Source organism: Artemia sp. Qi Xiang Cuo, chromosome 7 (assembly GCF_049724085.1).
Source record: "Artemia sp. Qi Xiang Cuo chromosome 7, ASM4972408v1, whole genome shotgun sequence".
In the NCBI taxonomy this organism is placed as follows: domain Eukaryota; kingdom Metazoa; phylum Arthropoda; class Branchiopoda; order Anostraca; family Artemiidae; genus Artemia; species Artemia sp. Qi Xiang Cuo.
In genome coordinates, this window is record NC_142800.1 from 54,141,703 (window position 1) to 54,162,711 (window position 21,009).

General features: G+C 34.4%; 1 protein-coding gene across 2 annotated transcripts in view; it reads left to right on the top strand.

Annotated features, from left to right (window-relative positions):
• Unc-76 (fasciculation and elongation protein Unc-76) overlaps positions 1–21,009 on the top strand; it is a 181,210-nt gene that overhangs the window by 148,214 nt on the left and 11,987 nt on the right. For both annotated transcript variants that reach the window (XM_089092398.1, XM_089092399.1), the window contains exons 4-5: positions 14,860–15,107; positions 19,211–19,286. In XM_089092398.1, the coding sequence (XP_088948524.1) occupies positions 14,860–15,107; positions 19,211–19,286 (324 nt within the window). The remainder of the gene's footprint in view (positions 1–14,859; positions 15,108–19,210; positions 19,287–21,009) is intronic.

Below are 21,009 nucleotides of genomic sequence, written 5' to 3' on the forward strand. Positions count from 1 at the left end.
CGTGTGTGTGTAAGTTTTTGTGTGTCTAAGATATTGCGTGTGGATATAAGTTTTTTGTGTGTTTGTGTAAGTTTGTGTGTGTGTGTGTGTGTGTATGTGTGTGTGTGTAAGCTTGTGTGTGTGGGTGTAAGTTTGTTGTGTGTATGTGTGTATATGTTTGTGTGTGTGAGTGTTTGTGTATTTGTTTTTGTGTTTGTATGTTTTGTCGCGTGTATGTAATAGTTCGTGTGTGTGTGTGTAATTGTTTAGTTGGTGTGTTTGTTAGTAAGTTTTTTTGCGTGTGTGTGTGTGTGTTTTTGTGTTTGTGTGTGTGTGTGTGTGTAAGTTTTTGTGTGTGTGTAATTTTTGGTATGTGTGTGTGTGAGTTTTTTTGTGTTCATTTGTAAGTTTTTGTGTATGTGTATGTGTGTGTGTGTGTGTAAGTTTTTGTGTGTGTGTAAGTTTTGGCGTGTGTGTGTGTGAGTTATAGTGTGTGTGTGTGTGTGTAATTTTTTTGTGTGTGTTTGTTTGTTATTTTTTGTTTGAATTAATTTTTTATTTTTAATGTAATTTTTATTTTGCATTTGTTAGTTTTTGTGTGTGTGTGTTTGTTAGTTTGTGTGTGTGTGTGTGTGTGTGTGTGTGTATGTGTGGTCTTGTGTGTGTAAGTTTTCGTGTGTGTGTGTGTGTGTGTATTTGTTCGTTTTCATTAGTAAGTTTTTGTGTGTGTATTTTGTGTCGTTTGTGTGTAATTTGTCTTTTGTTTATGTGTATTTTTTGTGAGTGTGTGTGTGTGTGTGTAAGTTTTTGTGCGTGTGTGTGTGAGTTTTTTTGTGTTCATGTGTAAGTTTTTTTTTGTGTGTGTGTGTGTGTGTGTGTTATTTTTTGTGTGTGTGTTAGTTTTGGCGTGTGTGTGTGAGTTTTGTTGTGTTTGTTTGTGTTAGTTTTGTGAGTGTGTGTGTGTGTAAATTTTTGTGTGCATTTAAGTTTTTGTGTGCATTTAAGTTTTCGTTTGCTTCCCAAATCATGAGTTTCAGACAACACACTCCTATGAGTGGCTAAGAAATCTAGCTCAGAAAAGTCAAATATAGCAAATTAACCATCCCAAATCATAGGTTTCAGTCAACACACACCTACGAATGGCTATGAAATCCTGCTCAGAAAAGTCAAAAAATATCAACCCACACACCCCCAAATCATAGGTTTCAGACCTCACACACCTACGACAGACTAAGAAATCTGGTTATGAAAAGTCAGAAATAGCAAATTACATATCCCAAATCATAGGTTTCAGACAACACTCACCTATGAACGGCTAAGAAACCTAGCTCAGAAAAGTCAAAAATAGCAAACTAGTCATCCCAAACTATATGTTTCAGACAACAAACACCTATGAAAGGCTAAGAAATCCAGCTCAGAAAGGTCAAAAGTAGCAATCCACCCACCCCAAATCATAGGTTTCAGACACTACACACCTATGAAAGACTAAGAAATCCAACTCAGAAAAGCCTGAAATAGCAACCCACACATCCCAAATCATAGGTTTCAGACACCACACACCTACGAAAGACTAAGAAATCCGGTTATGAAAAGTCGGAAATAGCAAATTACACATCCCAAACTATTGGTTTCAGACAACATTCACCTACGAAATACTAAAAAACCTTAGCTCAGAAAAGCCTGAAATAGCAAACTATACATCCCAAATCATAATGTTCTGACAATACATACCTATGAAAGGCTAAGAAACCTAGCTCAGAAAAGTCGAAAATAACAAACTACACACCCCAAATCATAGGTTTCAGACACTACACACCTATGAAAGACTAAGAAATCCAACTCAGAAAAGCCCGAAATAGTAATTTACATATCCCAAATCATAAGTTTCAGTCAGCATTCACCTACGAAATACTAAGAAACCTTAGCTCAGAAAAGTCTGAAATAGCCAACTACTCATCCCAAACCCGAAGTTTCAGACAACAAACACCAATGAGTGACTAAGAATCCTAGCTCTGAAAAGTCCAAAAAGCAAACTACACCTCCCAAATCAGGTTTTGTGAAATATACTAATTGCATCCTTTTTTGAATCTGAGAATTACGGCTCACTGAGCCCTTCAAAAGCCGGCCTATATAAATCGGCCTATTTTCTTATTTTTAGGCGTTTCTGTTCTTTTCTGGTTTTAATCTGCATTGTGCACGCCTTGTTTGATGCATTTAAAGTATTAACGGTATTTTTTATCTTTCCATATCCTTTTACGATAGCTGGTATTTATCACACACCCAGAAAAAACAGCCCAAGGAAAATAACCCCCACGGAAAATATCCCTGAGAAAAGACATGTGACAATTCCCCCTCCCTCCACCGAAAGATATGGTAAAAATGCTATTCAATTTACGCATAATAAAGCAATGTATCTTTTTCTTAAACTCACCCCCCTTACTTTTCACGCGAAGAAACAGTTTGTTTTCACCTTACAATGACGGCGATAGAATTGAGGCATGGCCCCCCCCCCTTTCGCCAATGTCCTAAATATATTGTTAGATCTTAATTTGAAAATAACGAGATTTCACCGGTTCTCCAAAATAGCACATTGCGTCTGTGCCTAATTATTACAATTGCCTCAAAGTGTTTTAACTTTGACGGAGAAACAGTTCCTTTTGACTTTGGCTGCTGCGTTCGTAAACACAGAGGGGAACGAGTGACAGCTAATTATAGGCCTCGTGCCGGAGAGCCTTGTGTCAAAACCAGGTTCGGTTAATAACAACAGTGACGGAAGTCATTGATCGATTTTAGCTATGATATAGACACTTAAAATTGCATAAATTTAACGAAAGAAAATTATTTCTTTTTGCTAGAATTAAGGTCGTAAACAGAGGGGGAAGGAAGGATGGTGTTTACGTAACGAAAAAAGAGCGTATTTTACACTTTTTATCGAGTATAAACATCATATAGGGACGTTTGTATAGGGGAGGGGGTTTACCCGAATATAGTAGAGGGTGACCACGGAAAACAATTTTATTTTGAAAATAAAAAAGGAAAACAGAACTTACATTGCTAATTGTGGCTGCCAAGGCTTCAAGTTCATCAATAATTTCATATGTTCTATCCATTGTGTCACAATACTTTCTGATAATTGAATGGGGGCACATGGAGGGCTTTTGGGGCACTGGGTGGGCCGTTGGGTGTCCGGAGGGCCATTTGGGAACCGGTGGGCCTTTGGGGCCCAGGGAGGGTCTTTGGGGGTCCGGAGGGACATTTGGGGACCGGTGGAGGGCCTTTGGGACCCCGTTGGTCCTTTGGGAGCTCGATGGGCCTTTGGGGGGGCACGGGGAGGGCCTTTGGGTGCATTGTGGACTTTTGGGGACCGGTGGTGGGCCTTTGGGACCCCGTTGGTCGTTTGGGAGCTCGATGGGCCTTTTGGGGGCCCGGGGAGGGCCTTTGGGGGTCTGGGTGGGCCTTTGGGGGCGCCGGTGGCCCTTTGGGAGCTTGGGGGCCTTGAGGGTCTGGGGGGCAGTTGGGGGCCTGGGGGACATTTGGGGACCGGTGGAGGGCCTTTGGGAGCTTGGGGGGCTTTTGAGGACTGGGGGCTTCCTTCGGGGTTGGGGTAGGAGGATTGGAACCCTTTGGGGTTGGGTTAGAGGACCTCACAACACTGTTCAAATGAAACTTGTGTATTAGAACGACCACACTCAAATTCTCTTCTAAAATCTCTTCAAAAATCTTCTTTTAAAATGTCTCTATCTGTTTCGCCGAAATAGTTCAATAACCTGTCTAAAACGGTTTCGCCCAAATAATCACTAAACGCAAATTCAGCGTGTTCCTTTGTTATTGGCATCTCTGCGCTAACGCATTTCAAATTAATAGGAAACCTTTTCGCGCGCTAAAACAATTCATCGCTAAGATGTTTCTTGCCTAATTGTTTCCATGGCCTTTGGTTATTAATATCCTTTGGAGTTCGACCAGTAGAACTGTTCCCGAGGCAAAGACATTAATGATTTGAATCTATTCCTGGAGAAATGTTTCTAGGCGAAAATTTTTAAAGTCTGACAGATGATGTCATTGATTGATTGATCTGTCAAGAAAGGGGAAATTAATTTGTTGTTTCTAAGGGGAATTATTGATTCACGATAGGTGAATTGAGGTCGACAGCACAGCTGTCCTGACTCGTGACAGCACCACGTGGTTTATGGTTTTCTCAGTGAGAAAGTTCCTGTTTTTTCATTCTCACTGAGAAAACCATATAACAGACATGAATTGCTGTTGACATCCATAAATGCGACAAAATTCATGTTTTTCAAATTCTCACTGACAAAAACCATTAAACATCCATGAAAAACATCAAATAAATCGACCAACAAACACATAACCATCCAAGAAAACATACATAAATGTGACAAAATTCCTGTTTTTTCAAATTCTCACTGACAAAAACTATAAAACATCCAGTTTTTTCAAATTCTCACTGACAAAGTCCATAAAAACATACAAAAATGTGACAAAATTCCTGTTTTTCAAATTCTCACTGACAAAATCCATAAAAAACATCAAATAAATCGACCGACACACATAACCATCCATGAATTATGTAAAAAAAGTTTTAGGTGGCAGCAGGGTTGAGGGATGGCGCCTCCTGACCCCTCTCTACTGTCCTGGTGAAAAGTTAAAACTATTGAAACGAAATGAATTTTGATACTTCCTGATACATACATTTTGACTAGAGTATTTTGCAAAACAAATTTTGAAAAAATCACTATTTCTTTCAATGCATCACTGTTTTTCAAATGTGAAATATTTATACCCATAGGTGTATACCCTGGAATTTTGTCGGAAGGGGGGGGGCCATACCACAGAAAAATTACGTACAAAATTTGCAAATGAGTAGATTAAATATTTTTTCACCATAATTCTACAGCCTGACGGTTATAGAGAACAATTTTTGGTTGGTAACGTCTGATTATAATTTTTCAAATAACTCAGAATGTTTCTTCACTTGATTTAAGGCAGCAATGGGATCTTGGCTGCAATGATACAACCTAGACAGAATGCAGTGCAGCACTCGAAACTGGAAAGTCCAATTTATAGTTTGTTGATAATTTTAAATCGATTTGCTCGCTCAAAATTTTCATTTGTTGGCAGCTTTTTGGCCGAAATTGCCGTTTTGCATCGAAAAATGGTAGAAAACGCCGCGTGAAATACACCTCCCCTGCGTAAAATTCCCTCCAGACAGTTCCCTCCTCGCTGAAAATTCCCCCGTAAAATTTCTTGCGGACGATTCATCCAGAAAAATTCTCCTTAGCATACTTTCATTTGAAAAAAGACTTTAATTTTTAACCGTTTTTCAATCACTCCGGGAATGTTATCCGAGGAAATTGTTCCCGGAAATCCAAAAACTCTAAAAATAGCCCCCGGATAATTCTCCCGGAACATCTCATGCAAAGTTGAGTTGGCAAAGAGAAAGTAAGTCAATGACAGACTTTTGTATAGGAATTCTGTCAAATCCCCCAACTGTAAAATTTCCCCAGAAAAATCGTCCCCCTGGAAATTTCCCTCCCCAAGGAAAATTCTACCCATGGAAACCCATCCCAAGCACAAAATCCCTCCCCCGAAAAATGTCTCTATACTTCCTAAAAATAAATACTATAGGTAAACAGTGGGCAGCTTGCATAACTTACAGGTCTCACTTCACGGACTGTGGGGGATTATTTTACCCCTAATGGCATAGTTATTGCGTCTTCCAACTATACTGAACAAAATGGCCATCTCAAAATTATCGGATAACCACCCTCAAATCTTTTTGGTTACTTAAACTTTTTGGGCACTAGAACTTTTAATTTCCGTCCGAATGCACCCTCTCCCGATCTTCTAGGACCATTATTTCGATACGATCATCCCTGGAAAAAAACAAACAAATAAAAACACAAAAACAAATAAACACGCATCCGTGATGTTTCTTCTGGCAAAAAAAAGAAAAAAAGAAAGCAAAACTCCGCGAAATGTTTACAGTAGGGTTCTCTGATGTGCTGAATCTGATTGTTTGGTTTTCATTAAGATTCCTTAAATTCTAGGGGATGTTTCTCCCTATTTCAAAACTGGGGCAAATTTTCTGAGGCTCGTAACTTTTGATGGGTAACACTAAACTTGATGTATCTTAAACATTTGGAATCAGCATAATAAGCCAATTCTTTTGATGTATCTATTGACATCGAAATTCCGTTTTTAGCGTTTCGGTTACTATTGAGCCGAGTCGCTATTTGGAATCAGCATGAAAAGACAATTGTTTTTGTGTATTAATTGTTATCAAAATTACCTTCTTTTTATAGTTTCGGTTACTATTGAGAGGAGTCCCTCCTTACTTACATTCGTTACCACCAAAGGTTTTAAACAATTCGAAATTGTTCATTTTGTCGAGAGGGACTTGAAACCTCTTCAATAGGGTTCTCAGATGTCCCAAATTTGACGATGTAATTTTTATCATTATGGGGAGGTTTCCCCTTTTTACGGGAATCCGGCAAGTTTCATCAAGCTCGTAACGCTGATGAGTAACTAAATTTAATTAATTATGCTATATATCTAGAATCATAATAGGAAGTTGATATATATATATATTACCAGGGGTACACGAAAAAGTGAATTTTTGCACGAACATGCTTCCACAAAATGTTTGAAACCTAATTCAAAACCGTCAATAATTAATGTTCCTACTGCTACAACAGATTTATTGCTAGCTTATGACGTAATAAAAATGAAACATCTAAAATTGACAAGATTAATTTTGTAATGCGAAATCATTGTCTGTTAAACGACCAATAAAATGATGAAAGTAGAATCGTTGAGATTGATGATGACGTAAAATTAATTAATTTTTCAGATATGCTCTGGTACATAGCTCCTTGTGAGTCGGCAGTTTTTTATGTTCTTGCTTAAGGAAAATGTTCTATTAGAGAAAATTAAAATAAAATTTGATGTTAATATGTGATGAATGACTGTGGTTTTGCTATGAATGGGGGCAACTATATATAAGGTGTTTGTATAACCTTAAAATGCATGCTTTCGTTATAAATTTACCTAACTTTTATGTTCGGGGGTAAAGGGTACGGAATTCCATACCTTCCCCTTGAATGTGTCTCTGACTAATCGTCTAATGGCTCAAATTTATTAAAAGATGAGCTTCATTAAATAAAATTTATCCATGCATATGGATAAATTTCAATGTTTTGTTCTGATTCATGCATAGTAAGCATACCGTGTCTGAAATTCATAGGCAACAAATGGATAACAGTAAAATAATAAACGCATTGATAGATACAGGCACGAACCCATGATTTGGGGAAGGGGGGGGAATAAAAAAAGAATTTTTCGAGGGGGATAGTAAAAACAGATTTTATTTGATTCTTTGAATAAGCAATGGCCATAAATTCAAAAAATTTTTAGATTTTAGAATGGAGGGCAGGCCCTGGGGCTTTTCCTGGGGTACGTCCCTGGCGGGGTACTTCTGCTTTAGGTACGCTTAAAAGGGATGGGGCTCTCTCACACCGATATATTTAAGATTCTCAAGATTTTTTTTTTTTGCTCTTGGAAAAATTTTGCTCTCACCATATATTGGAAAATATCGCAAGTCAGTTTAACGAGCTAGTTTTGTATATATATATATATATATATATATATATATATATATATATATATATATATATATATATATATATATATATATATATATATATATATATATATATATATATATATATATATATATATATATATATATATATATATATATATATATATATACATATATATATATATATATATATATATATATATATATATATATATATATATATATATATATATATATATATATATATATATATATATATATATATATATATATATATATATATATATATATATATATATATATATATATATATATATATATATATATATATATATATATATATATATATATATATATGTGTGTGTGTGTGTGTGTGTGTGTGTGTGTATGTTACGGTGAATGTCCGCAAATTGGTGAATGTCCGAAATACCTTTTTTTCTCCTTCGATTTAGTCAGTGTTGCCAGTCATCTTTTTCAATTTAATACACGGTTTGATGATGGCAGTTTAGGTTAGAATAGATTAGGTTTGGTTAGGTGAGTTCAGTGGCGGATCCAAGGGGCGAGGGGGGCGCGCGCGCTCCCCTAACATAGTCTAAAGCAGTTTAAATAATTTCTTAAACCACATTGGCCTGACATCACATAAAGAAAGAAAAACGAGCAAAAATGGGGTACTTAAAGGCAAAATGAAAACACTGAAAAAACACAACAAAGCGAATATTTCGAGAGGACAAACGCCTCTTCTTCAGCGCGAAACGAAATAATGTATCCAAGGAAAGTGCCGAAGAAAAAAACAACAAAATACAAACGCGTAAAGTCAATGTGAAAAGAAACAAAAAAACAAAAACTTAAAAGATGAATAAAATTCAATAAAAGCCAAAAATTATGAGAATTAAAACCAAATACCTAACAACCATAAATCTAGTTATTCGACAATATCCACGATTTGCACAAAATCCAAAAAAACATGAACTACCATCGACGGATACTACCGAACAACTGAGAAATAAAAGAAAAGAAAACAATTTTTCACTCAAAAACAAAACGAACCAGCAATTAAATAAGTTGGAGAACTATGTCATCTGATTTTGGATTTTAATTATTGCATTTCTTGCAGACACCCTTTGAGACCTAAGGGGTTGTTCACGTGTTTGATTAAATGACTGGGAAAGTGGTTTAAGGTTTGTTTCAGGGATTACTAAAGTATCGGCTTTTCTTTTGAGAAAACCGAAATATGACTCGTTTATTCTTAAATCACCGGAATCTCTGTTTAAAGCTAGACCTAAATGTTGGTATTTATAAATTTCAACAGCTTCTCTTTAGTGCCGGACAATACCTTAGTCATGCGAAATTAGGCTAGCTTGATTAAACAAAATAGTATGGTCTGGGTTTTCAAAAATGTGCTCTGCAAGGGCAGAGTCAAAATTTTCGGGTTTTCTGGTCTCAAAGGGTGTCTGCAAGAAATGCAATAATTAAAATCCGAAATCAGATGACATAGTTCTCCAACTTATTTAATTGCTGGTTCGTTTTGTTTTTGAGTGAATGAAATGTTTTCTTTTCATTTATTTTTCAGTTGTTCAGTAGTATCCGTCGATGGCAGTTCATAATTTTTTGGATTTTGTGCAAATCGCGGATATTGGCGAATAACTTGCTTTTATGGTTGTTAGGTATTTGGTTTTAATTCTCATAATTTTTGGCTTTTATTGAATTTTATTCATCTTTTAAGTTTTTGTTTTTTTTTTTTTGTTTTTTTGGTTGTTTTCACATTGATTTTCTGAATTTGTTTTTTGTTGTTTTTTTCTTCGGCACTTTTCTTGGATACATTATTTCGTTTCGCACTAAAGAAGAAAGACGTTTGTCCTTTCGAAATATTAGCTTTGTTGTGTTTTTTCAGTATTTACATTTGGCCTTTCAAAACCCCATTTTTGCTGGTTTTTCTTTCTTTATGAAAGTAGTGTAGTTTATTTAATTAACGCAGGTTTGCGCTAATTAAACTTGCTCCTAGCGCAAGTTTATTGGATCAACCTATTTTGCGCCCCGCCCCACCTAAAAAAATCCTGGATCCGTTTATTCGTTTCGAGTTTCAACTTCACTCTTTAATTCTGTAAAAAAAATAAATTAAAAAAATATTTTTAAATAAAAAGTAAAAGCCGCAATGAACTTGCATTCGATTCGCCTGCACATTGTTTTTGACAATGGCAATTCCAATTGTGCACTCTTCGTTTCGATCTGACGGCATTTTAGAGGTTTTAGGCTGTGTTTGCAAATTCCCGTAAATCTGTTTTCATAAAAAAAAAACGTCGGCTATTATTATTAATCGAAATAATAATTACCATTCCTGGGTTAGCTTCAAAATGTAGTGTTTATTTACTAGGTTGCAGCCTTTTTTTTCGTTGATTCCTAACTTTTGTTTGCTCCTTTTCGATCACTTTTTGGAAAATGCCCTTTGGGATTCGTTTCTAATTACTCCTAAAAGCATTTTAGAATGGCTCTTTCGATTGTTGTTTAATGCGGTAAATTGAAAACCAATTTTTCCAGCAAACCCTTTAAATTTCCAGACTATGAAGGAAAAAAAGAGCTGAAAAAAGTTATGCAGATTATTACTTATATAGTGTGAATTAAGCTACTAAGTTTTTCATCCATGATTCTGGAGTTTTGAATAGGATAACGTGGAGGAGGGGAAGTGTGTCAATCAGTGTTTGTGTCATGTGGCCTGGTGATGTGATGGACTATTACTAGTAGGATTATAGTATTAAGGGCATACACTTTCTAAATAACAATGAAATCCCTCAATTAAAATGTGTGTGTGTGGGGGTGGGGGTCTAACCCGCCTCATGTGTGTCATATTGTGGGGATTTTATTAAGACATACGACTTTCAACCTAGAAGCAAAAAATTTGTATGAGGTATTATGAATCTTCTCAAAAAAGCTGGTTTTTTAATTATTATTATTATTTTTTTTAGCCAAATTCCTTTCAACATAATTTTTGGTTGTATTCATTTAGGCTAGTGAACCGTGATCCCATAGTTCTCATTCGTATATTTCGCAGTTTTGACCATATTTTTAAAAAGAATAGCGGTGGAACCAACATTCATTAAAACCTTAACGTGACCATCAAATTCAAAACACAACTCTCGTGGGATCTTTATTTTTTGATAAATATAAGTACACGTTTTTTTTCTGTCATTTCTTAATATTTTTCATTTGTACCAAGGTGCAAATGAAGCTTCAAAAAAAGCCTCTGATACAAAAAAGCTTCGCTTTTATAGGCATACTAGTTTTGCGTATAGGTTTAGCCTGTGACGTATTCTTAACCTTTGAATAAGCAGGCATATGCACATGTAAGCACAAGATGGAGCATTTAGAAGTATTAATTAAACAAAAACTTTCCGAAAAATCAGTTTTTCAAAGAAAAGTAAAGACCATTTTAAACTTAAGCTCAGCAGATACAAATTCCTGATAAAATTCAATCTCAAAACGACCAGAAATTACTAATAAAGAATATATGAAACCCAAAACCAAAAATGTGAGAAAAATGTGCTCCATTGTCAAAATGATCTTGTAAAGGATGGACCGTGTTCACCAACCTGTCATTGAAGTGAAAGAATAAAAACATATTACTGGTTTTGCTAATTTTTTTTCCCCTTAGAATTACGTTCCCTTTTATAAAGAAGGAAGTAATCAACTAAGTGGCTAAGATAGGCTAGGCTACTCAATACCGATACATTTGAAAGCCGGTATGAATATTTAGGAATTCTTCAGAAGATGAAGTGTAAGTGGTTGAAAGAAGAGTACTATTGTGGCTATTAGCTTCCACCGCTTCTACTTCGTGATATACAAATATTTCTACCTCAGTGGACATATGGCAAAGCAGCTAGTACAATAAATTTTCAAGCGGATTTATTTATTGTAGAATTTTGACGGGGGAGTAGAAGCCATAGCAGTTCTTGGTCACTAAAAAGAAAGAATAGAGTTTGTCGTGTTTCGTGGGTTGCCTTGACATCACCTCTATCCCTTTCCCCCTTTTTTTATGTGGGCAATTTAGGTTTCTTGGTAGAGCATACAAAGTACATTGAAGCTTTTATCTTTACATGCATTTAGAAGTGGATTTTTTCCTTGGTACTCGGAAAAACCATTTAGAAAGCGTGGAAAACTATGACACATTTTAAAGCTATTCAAAGACGACTTTTATACCATAATCACCTCACGCTTTCATTTTAGTCTTTAAAACAAACTGTCATAGAAATTGGATCTCAGGTGTGAAAAACGAAGGCTATATTCCTAGTTTCCACGTGCTGCGTTTTCCAGAAAACCCCCACCCCTTAAAACATGAAGGAACGTTGGGAACATAAAGGAAACATAAGGAACATTTTTGCTTGAATAATCTAATGAAAAAAACATGAAACACATTAATATTGGCTTAGAAAAGACCTATTGTACTGAAAAAACTGAAAAAGATTTAAAAAAACCTTAGGCTTCATTGAAGTAAATAATAAAAAAAGGAAAAGAAGAGTTCAAGTTGAAAATATAGCCAGACGGATATGAAGCAAAAGAAATTGGATGAAGTCGGCTAGACTTCGAGATACGTGCATATTGAGCAGACCGAGCAAGACTAGTATGAGATTTTTGTGTTAAATTAGTACAAAATAAGTATCATAATATGCTAGGGAGCCACCGTGACAATGGTGTAACCCTGGCCAAGATTAAATAGATATATTGGAGATATGCTTCGGGTAGTCTTGAAAAAATTATGCTCTTCATGTGGAATTATGCTCAAACATGGCATAAACAATTATAACAGGCACATTAATAGTCTGTCATAACAAGAGAAAACTGTGGCCACAAATAAAAAGTGTGGCTATAACTAATTGATTGCTCTGTGCAGGCTCATAACAGTCCTTTCGGTATTAGCAGTCAGACAAGAGAACCTGGAAATGTATATTGAGCAACCGTAAGAAACTCGTGGTAAGCAAACCTTAGATGCAGGCACAAGTACGTTGATAATGTCATAACAGGTAAAAAGGTAAAGAGCTAAATTTTGAGCTTATCAAATCTAAGCTGTAAGCGGAGCCTTGTCCCAAAAGGACATTAAAGCTGAAAAAAAGAGATTACAGGCGAAGACGTTTTTAAACTGTCTCAAGTACCTGAAATTCAAAACAATTAGAAAGCTTAAAAGTTTGTATAAATAAACCGACATAGTCAGCTAAAAACAGTTACTGACACAAGTTTGTTTTTCGAAATAGAACCAAAGAAAAGTTGTAAAACAAAGATTCAAAAAAAAGTAACGTGAAAAATAAATGTATAATCGTATATGGAAAATGTATATAGTAGTAATAAATGTTATTAAGAAAATATATAGTTATAAAGGTATTTTGAAAGCCTTTAACAAAATATGGAACTGTTATCGTATAAAATTGAAAATGCATAAAATTTAATAGCAAATCGTGTTAGATTAACTATTGCCAAGCCCTTATATAGCGGCTAATCACAGTTCTCTGGTATAGTGTATAAATCTATTTGTTAGAGTTGAATTTTTTTGTAAATATTTTAAATGTAGTTTAAGACTTATCAGATAAAAGTCTTGATGGACTTATCTAAAAGTTGTACAAAGAACAAACATTGAAGTGATTAAATAAGTTGTTAGGGTATATAATTATTGTTTGTTTTTAAACAATTAAGTTATGTATCAACATAACTTCTATTAATATATATATATATATATATAACCTAAACTATCCATATAAATATATTGAATTGGTATTTTGAGTGTTTTGTTTAAAAAAAATTGCTTCGTGTATTGTCATATTACTATATAGGTGTCTCAAAATAACTTTTAAAACTTTAGCCAAATGTATTTTTTGATAAATGTTATATCTAAGCTTTGTGACTTTTAGTCAACGTATAAATATTTTTATTGTGTAATAATCCGTTAAATGATTAATAATTCTAAATTAAGTTTGAAAAGAATGATGCAACAAATTGCCGACAAGAAATAGAATGTTTCTATTTAAGCGGCATATTATATGTAAAGTAAAAAGAGAGAAAAGTAATTAACCTCTTGCTTAACAAAAAAAAAGAAAAAAAAGAATGCAGTTATTTATACAAAATTGAGTGTTTTTTTTTACTATATATGTAACACTTTATGCTTTATTTGTATTCTAATGTGAATATTTATTTTAGATACAGCCTTTTAGTTTTTTTTTGGAAACCAAACTTTTCGTAACATTCTTTCGGATCCATTTCTCAGTCAATTTTTTGACGCATTTTTGGAAAGTAGCGAATTTTAAAGCCAGTTCAATCGTATCCTGATACCAACAGCTCACACCATCAGAAAGCAAGCCGTAACTGGTCTACTAATATTTTGGAAAATGTATGCGATACTACAGAATTTGCTATCAACTACTAATAAAGTGAAATAAAACCAGAACTTAAATTAGGCCTAGAAAACGTCAAAGATAGTCTATGTAGCCAAAGTAGCTTTATATGATTGCAAGAATATGGGAAAATGCTTTGTGTCGGAAAAATATGTGAAAGTTTAGAGAAAAATCAAAACCATTTATGGAACATGTATTTAGAGTGTTATGACCTTGAATAAATTTCTACACTGCGATGTTAGTTTCGGACTTGTTATAAAAAGATTAAAAAAAGTGGAAACTGGAACCGATTTGTGAGATTTGCACTTGCTGAGTTTTGATTTAAGACAGTTATGTAACTGTCAGTTATGTAATAAAGAGTCCAAAGAGATAGAACATGACAATTTGTGTAAAATTGAGGATGTTAGATGGAAAAGGTACATATTTTTGCACCTTTCGACTGTTTAAAATTTTGATCCGATGGTTGTTGAGGGAATCTGGGCCCTTGGAACAATGGCTAGTTGCCCTTTGATGACTCGATCCTAAAAAGACTCTTCTAATTTGTCAAAGAATGAGCATTCGTTGACTTTCCACACCTATCCGTTCAGCATGACTAGGCTTGGGAAAAATCGTACATGGAAGGCACATTGATCTTTATTTAAGTGAACCTATTATGGTGATTCTATTCAATCAAATTACTTATGCCAAAGAAACAGAATAGTATTAATTGTTGAGTAGAAAAATAGCTTGTGAAACTTCCAGTCCCACCGCCACGGGCAGCATAGAATTATATTAGATGGCGCGGAGGATTTTTCTTTTTCCTACTGAACAACTGAATTTTACTTCGTTGTAAGTTTCCCATGCTGTCTTTGTTCGAATTTGAAAATAACATTGAATTTATTTTTCTTTCAGATCTGGAAAATTTGCAACTTTTTCATATCAAAGAAATTGTTCAAGTTCTGGAAAAGACAATCCAAGATTTTTCTGAAGTTTTGATTGCTGAATTAGCGTATCGTGATGAGTTGGAATTTTCGAAAGAACTTAAAAATACATTCATTTCACTCCTCCTCTCTGTGCAAAATAAACGAAGACAAGTCAATCTAGAGAAAAATAAACCCTTGCCCAAGTCTAAGACAGGAAAAAATGAATTTAATACTAAGGCAAGTTATTTTTTCCTATTTTCAGCTAAATTTTATTTAATATCCTTTTGTTATTTGCACTCTCAACTTCTTTTGTCCTTTTCAAAAATTGGAGTGCATCATCGTATCTGAAACGAAAGAGCATATCTCTTATTTTTATATTTCTTCTGGAGGGCGAAAATAGAAATTCAAGCTTTTTGTGTACAGCACAGTAGTTTTTTTTTTCGTTTTTTTTTTAATGTTGTTAACTAGCAGTTGTTTTTGTAAATTATAGTTTTACGGGCATCTTAGGTAGGATTAAAAGAATATTGATAGGAAAATCAGGGGCATAATTTGCTATGAGGCAGGGGTTAACTGTCCCTCCCAGACTTCAGTTTGCCCCCCTGAAACTTCTAAAATTAGAAAGTATTTTAAGAACCAAATAAGATAGGATTAAACTGAAAGATCCAGTCGATTCACCGCATTGAGCTCATGATTGCAGTTTAACGGCCCGTTCACAATGAGATTTCGCCGATACCGAGCGTCAGCTAAGCCTATGTATTATTAAAATCTTATTAAGAATGGGTCGTAAGAAACTCCTGCGTGTTAACCAATGTGACATGGTGCCTTTTCAATTACTGCATGCGAATTTCTGTGAAAACACTAACAGTGGATAGCATATCCTTAGTGCTTAGAAGCATAACCAGGGGCATCAATTTTGGGTTATGGGGGTGTGTCATTTGCTCATTTCCCTTGGTTTTGAAAGACCTTTTTTTATTGAAAAATGATTTTTTTTCGGGTATTTCCATTGGAAAAATTATAAAATAGATAAATTGCCTCTTGCCCCCATTCTTTTGAAAATACACATACCCCCCCCCCCCCTACACTTTCGTGTATTGATGCTACTCATGAGAACTCATAAAAGAAAAAAAATTATAAGAAAAAACCTTTGAGAGCTGCCATTTAGTTGTAGGTACGACGATGTAAAAATCTTGATCCATGTAAATTTCCCATGTCGAAGCATGAATTTTATCTACTGGTGGATTGTACCATGAACATGATTTTCAAGAATTGGTTAAGAACTCTTGAATACATATACAGGGAATAACATTTTTCCATTGCACCCTCCCTACATTTATTAAGTTAGTGTTTTTAAATTGCAACCAATGATCACTGCCGGTACAGTTTTTACATTCCACAACACCTTGTGTAGGAAGAACTTTGCAGACCTTCATCTAAATCTTTTTCAGGGTAGAATTATATCCATCAAGAAATGGTGGGAAGATTCATGTAATTATTCTGTCCTTTTGTTTTTATGCTTGTGCATATTTAAAATAATTTTGTCGCCGTATTTTTATTATTTGTATTCTGTTTTATGGGAAGTTACATAAATATTAAGTCAATTATCAAGCATTTATTACAAGAAGTAAACAAAATACTAAAGTTAGGCACAATATTAATGACAATTAAAAATAAGACTATGATTATACTGCTTGAGGCGACTTTTAACCTTGGCACTCCAAGAGGACGGGTAAATGATATGAGGAAAAATTAAAGTTTGGCTCTAGGAGAAACAGACAACCAACGTCATCTGGCATTACTCAGGAAACTCATAAAGTCAGTTGTAAAAACAAATGGAAATATTAGTTAAAATGCTCCCCCCCCCCCGGTTTTTTTTTATTTCTGCCTCATATTGCGTGAAAATAAAAGTACCACTTTAGCCAATAAGGAACGATCCTTATATTTTTGCTCATTTTTTTTATAGCGAGTCTTTTTTACATAAGCTAGCTTTAAATATTCATAACTAATGGTAAAGTTTAGAAGCAAAAGTATCTGTATAATTTTAGGGAATTTCTGACAGATTTCAAATAATCGTAGAATCATCGAAGCCTAATTTTCAATGTTTTAAAAACTTAGCTTGGAACTTTTCTAGTTCTGCTGGGAAGCACCGCGTTGTCAGTGGGGGTAGAAGTTTTAATTCCCATCTAGTCCATTTTAAAGTGTTAAAGATTCTTCTCTTATTAAGTTCATCTACTATTTGGATCCTGAAAAGTGACGCCAATCCAGGGAGGGGGCCATTTGCCCCTCTCCCTTGTCCCCTCCTATAGATTGAAAAATGTCTCTTTTGTTATTGTCACTGAAAAATGCCCTTTTTTTGGTATTCTTATTGAAAAAAATCAAAAGAAAAAATGTCCCCTTAGATTCTGTAAAATACACCCCCCCCCCCCCAACATTTTCACGAATTAGTGCCAATGATCATGCGTGGCACCTGAAAATTTTCCACGAATGGGTAGAGGGGTTAAGTTTTACCAGGAGCTTCGTTTATTTTCCTATTTCCCAGGAGGGGAAATAGGTTTGCCTAAAACCGTATTCTTTGGTAACTGGTTTTCTTATTCTTTGAAATCTTTGTGTCGCTACATATGAACGAAATAGCACTTATTTATCAGACATGGTAATCGCATTATGCTTAGTTGATACTTATTTGGTAAGACAAGACTAATCGTTGCCTTTATAGCTGTCATATCAATAAAGAAATCTTTATCACAACTGACTTTAAATTCACTGCGCCCTGTCTAACGGAAATATTCAGTTTAAAACGATAGTCTAGAAATGGAAGGAAGAAAAAACATATTTCTTGTGAGATAACTGACTCATAGTTGCAAAGAAATCAAGCATATTAATGATTGTTTCATTTTGAACCCTTAACATGTTGATATAGATTCACGCAATTAGAGTAACATATTATACAAAACTACTTTTTAGAATAGGCAGGACACTATATGTACATTTATAGCTGTTTTGTTTTTTTGGAAACTCTGGGTTAAGTTTATGCATCAGACTTCAATTCCAAGCACCCGAAATTGAACATTTGAAATCCGAATTGTGAACAAATTAACTAAATTATTCCATTCGATGGTTACAATTGCTAGTCTCAGGTGCAGCCAGAGCTTACATATAAAATAGAAATGTAAGCGCCTACGACTGAATGTGAAAAAAAAATCTGTTATGCTTGGTTCAGACATATAGGGAAACCGAAGAAAAAAACCGATGGGTATGAAAGGAAAAGTGCTCAAAGGGTTCGTGCAAGATTTTCCTGTAAAGCAGAGATAAAATGTACTATCTTCCCATGTATCCTCCTTTCTCTTTTTCGCTTTATAATTATATAGAGCATGACTCGTATCGTACCTAAACTGGTGGTTCTGGAAAAGAACCACCAAATCATGAACGTTCGCGCCCTTAACAATTGACATGCTTTCCACTTTCATAAATTCTTGCTCATTTTTGATCGACGATACACGAAAAACCGATCGGTACTATAGAGAAGCTAAAAAAAATTTCTAGCCCTAAAACTGATCGGTACTATGTGAAAAACCGATCGGTTTTTCCATGGTACCCATCGGTTTTTGAGCGTTCTCCATGCATCTGAACTGCATCTGGAATGGCTGTCAAATGGGAGGGGTAAAATCTATTTGGATAATGATATGACATTAATTTGTTTCAGCGAAGTACAGTTCATCGAAAAGGGCAAGTCGTGAAAATCAGACGAATATGCTTCCTGAAAACAGATTAAAAGAAAAAAACTTTTTTTTCAATTGAAAGTAAGGAACAACCGCAAAACTTAAAACGAAACGAAATTAATCCGTATATGAGAGGATTGATCCTCTCCTCAATCCCTCTGTAATTGCGGTAAGGTTTTGTAGCGCTTTAAAAAAGCTTCTTATTCCGAACAAACGACCCTTGTGTCTCAGAAATTCTTAAAAGGATTCGGACAAAAAAAAGTCAAACTTTAGCGCAAAGACCGAGTGGTTGAGGTGAAGAAAGGGAAACCCCCCTCATATACGGAATAGTTTTTGCGTTTTAAGTTTTAATGTTGCTCCTTGCTTTCGGTTGAAAAATTTGTTTTTACTTTCTTTCTGATCGTATTTAGAATTAGGCCAGGGAAAATGCCACCTCTGTCGAAAATAAAATTACCCCCGACAAATACACCTGCAGGAATCCCCTCTCCAAGAAAAAATTCCGTTAATTTTTCAATGACAAACCCTATATATAAGTAAACACTAATATTGCTGTCAATCTTTTCTTCAGGTTGTCAAACCCCAAGAGCGATCGGGTAATACTTTTTTTTTCATTTCTTTTTTTTTCAGTTTGTGACAACAGTGATACCATATCAGCCTGAGAGTGGAGCGCCAGACAATAAAAGTCTTCAAATTCTCATCAACAGTAGGTATCATTTAATTATAAAATATGTTCACCAAAGCACTTAAATTTTCGAATTAAATCGTAATGCCTGTTATATATACAGGCTACAAAAAAAAAAAAAAAAAAAAAAATCTCTTAGTTTACATTAAAAATCCATGCTCTTGGATAATTTAATTTGGGATTTTGTGGATAATAATAATAAAAAGGATTTTATGTCACGTTTATGAGGATTAGGTTGTGGCACTGAAATCTCTAACGGCAAAATGTTAATATTTGTATAAAATCAACATAAGGAATATGTTCACTGTGAAAGTTTATTTTTCTTCAGTCCTGCCTTTTTGTGTGTGAATACAAGACAACCGTCTTTTGTCATCAATCGATAGCTAAAGCCCCATTCACAATGAGATTTTATTAATACCGAGATTTAGCTAGCGTCTCAGATTTTCCATTTCGGGATTAAGCCGATCAGATTTTCCGCAGAATTTTCTGGTTTGTTGAAAAATTCTAAGAAAAATTCTAAATGTCTCAAATTTGCGCTAGATAAACCTCAGTATTAGTAAAATGTTGCTGTGAAGGGACCTTAAGATCCAGCTTTATCCATCTACCAAATTACACTTCTAAATTTGCTATGATTTTTTTTTTAGATTAAAAAGTACGTTGAAAAAGATAGCAAAATTTGGGAAAGTAGGAAATTTTTCTTATTTTCTTTGCAAGTTTAGACCATTCTCTTAGAGAAAATCAAAGTTTGGAATGGATAAATAGGTCAATGGGTAGATAATATAGTATTAAAACAATGATGCAAGTAATTTGTCCTTTGAATGCAAGTTACACCTGTATGCTTGTCGCCAAATACCATGTTTCACATGGACAATAAACTGTGAACAAGTTTTTGGCTCGTTTTTTCAAACTGTTGTCTATTAAATTTTATAGACAAAAGCCACAAGTATTTGAAAGCATTCCAGATAAGCTAGTTTGAGTAAAACAACTCCGTCCTATGCCAGATCTCGGGGAAACCAATCATTGTCCGAATAATTTTTTCTCAGTAAATACTAGTTGATTTGGAGAGCTTAATATAAGATGATCCTCAAGTTCGTTCTTCCAACTTTCAATAAACAGCCCATATAAGATACTAAGTATTTAGGATTAGGAACATTATTTCACATTAGAATCTCAAAGTCAACGTGTTATAGTAAAAATGTTGTCAACGAGTTAACTTAGGTCGTATTTGGGAAGGCATTTTTTTTTTCCAGTAGTGAGATCCTACAGCTTGCATATAACCGTATGCGTAGAGTAAAACAAATGCAAGTGCAGAATTTAAAAAAGATGAATAAAACCTAGAGAGTAAATATCTCTTAGGAGCATACACTATGGTGTTAGTATGTGTTTATATAGTACGCATGTATTCAAATAAGTTCTTTACATTTATCTTAAATGATAAAAATCCAACTGTTTTCTTTTTTTTTTGTAACTACAAATTATGTAAATAAATATTCAGACCTTAAACTAAAATATAAAGTATTATACATTAAATCCGAATTTTTTTTGTACCTTAAAAAAAATTCTATAATCACATTTTTTTTTTCAACTACAAGTTTGGAAAGTTTTTTTTTTTTTTTTTTTTTTTTTTTTTTTTTTTTTTTTTTTTTTTTGGCGTGGTAACTAAAGACAAATCTTGTCATCATTCATTTCAAATATTAAACGCTTTAAATTTTCCTATAATTTCAGAATATGGGAGATCTAGAAG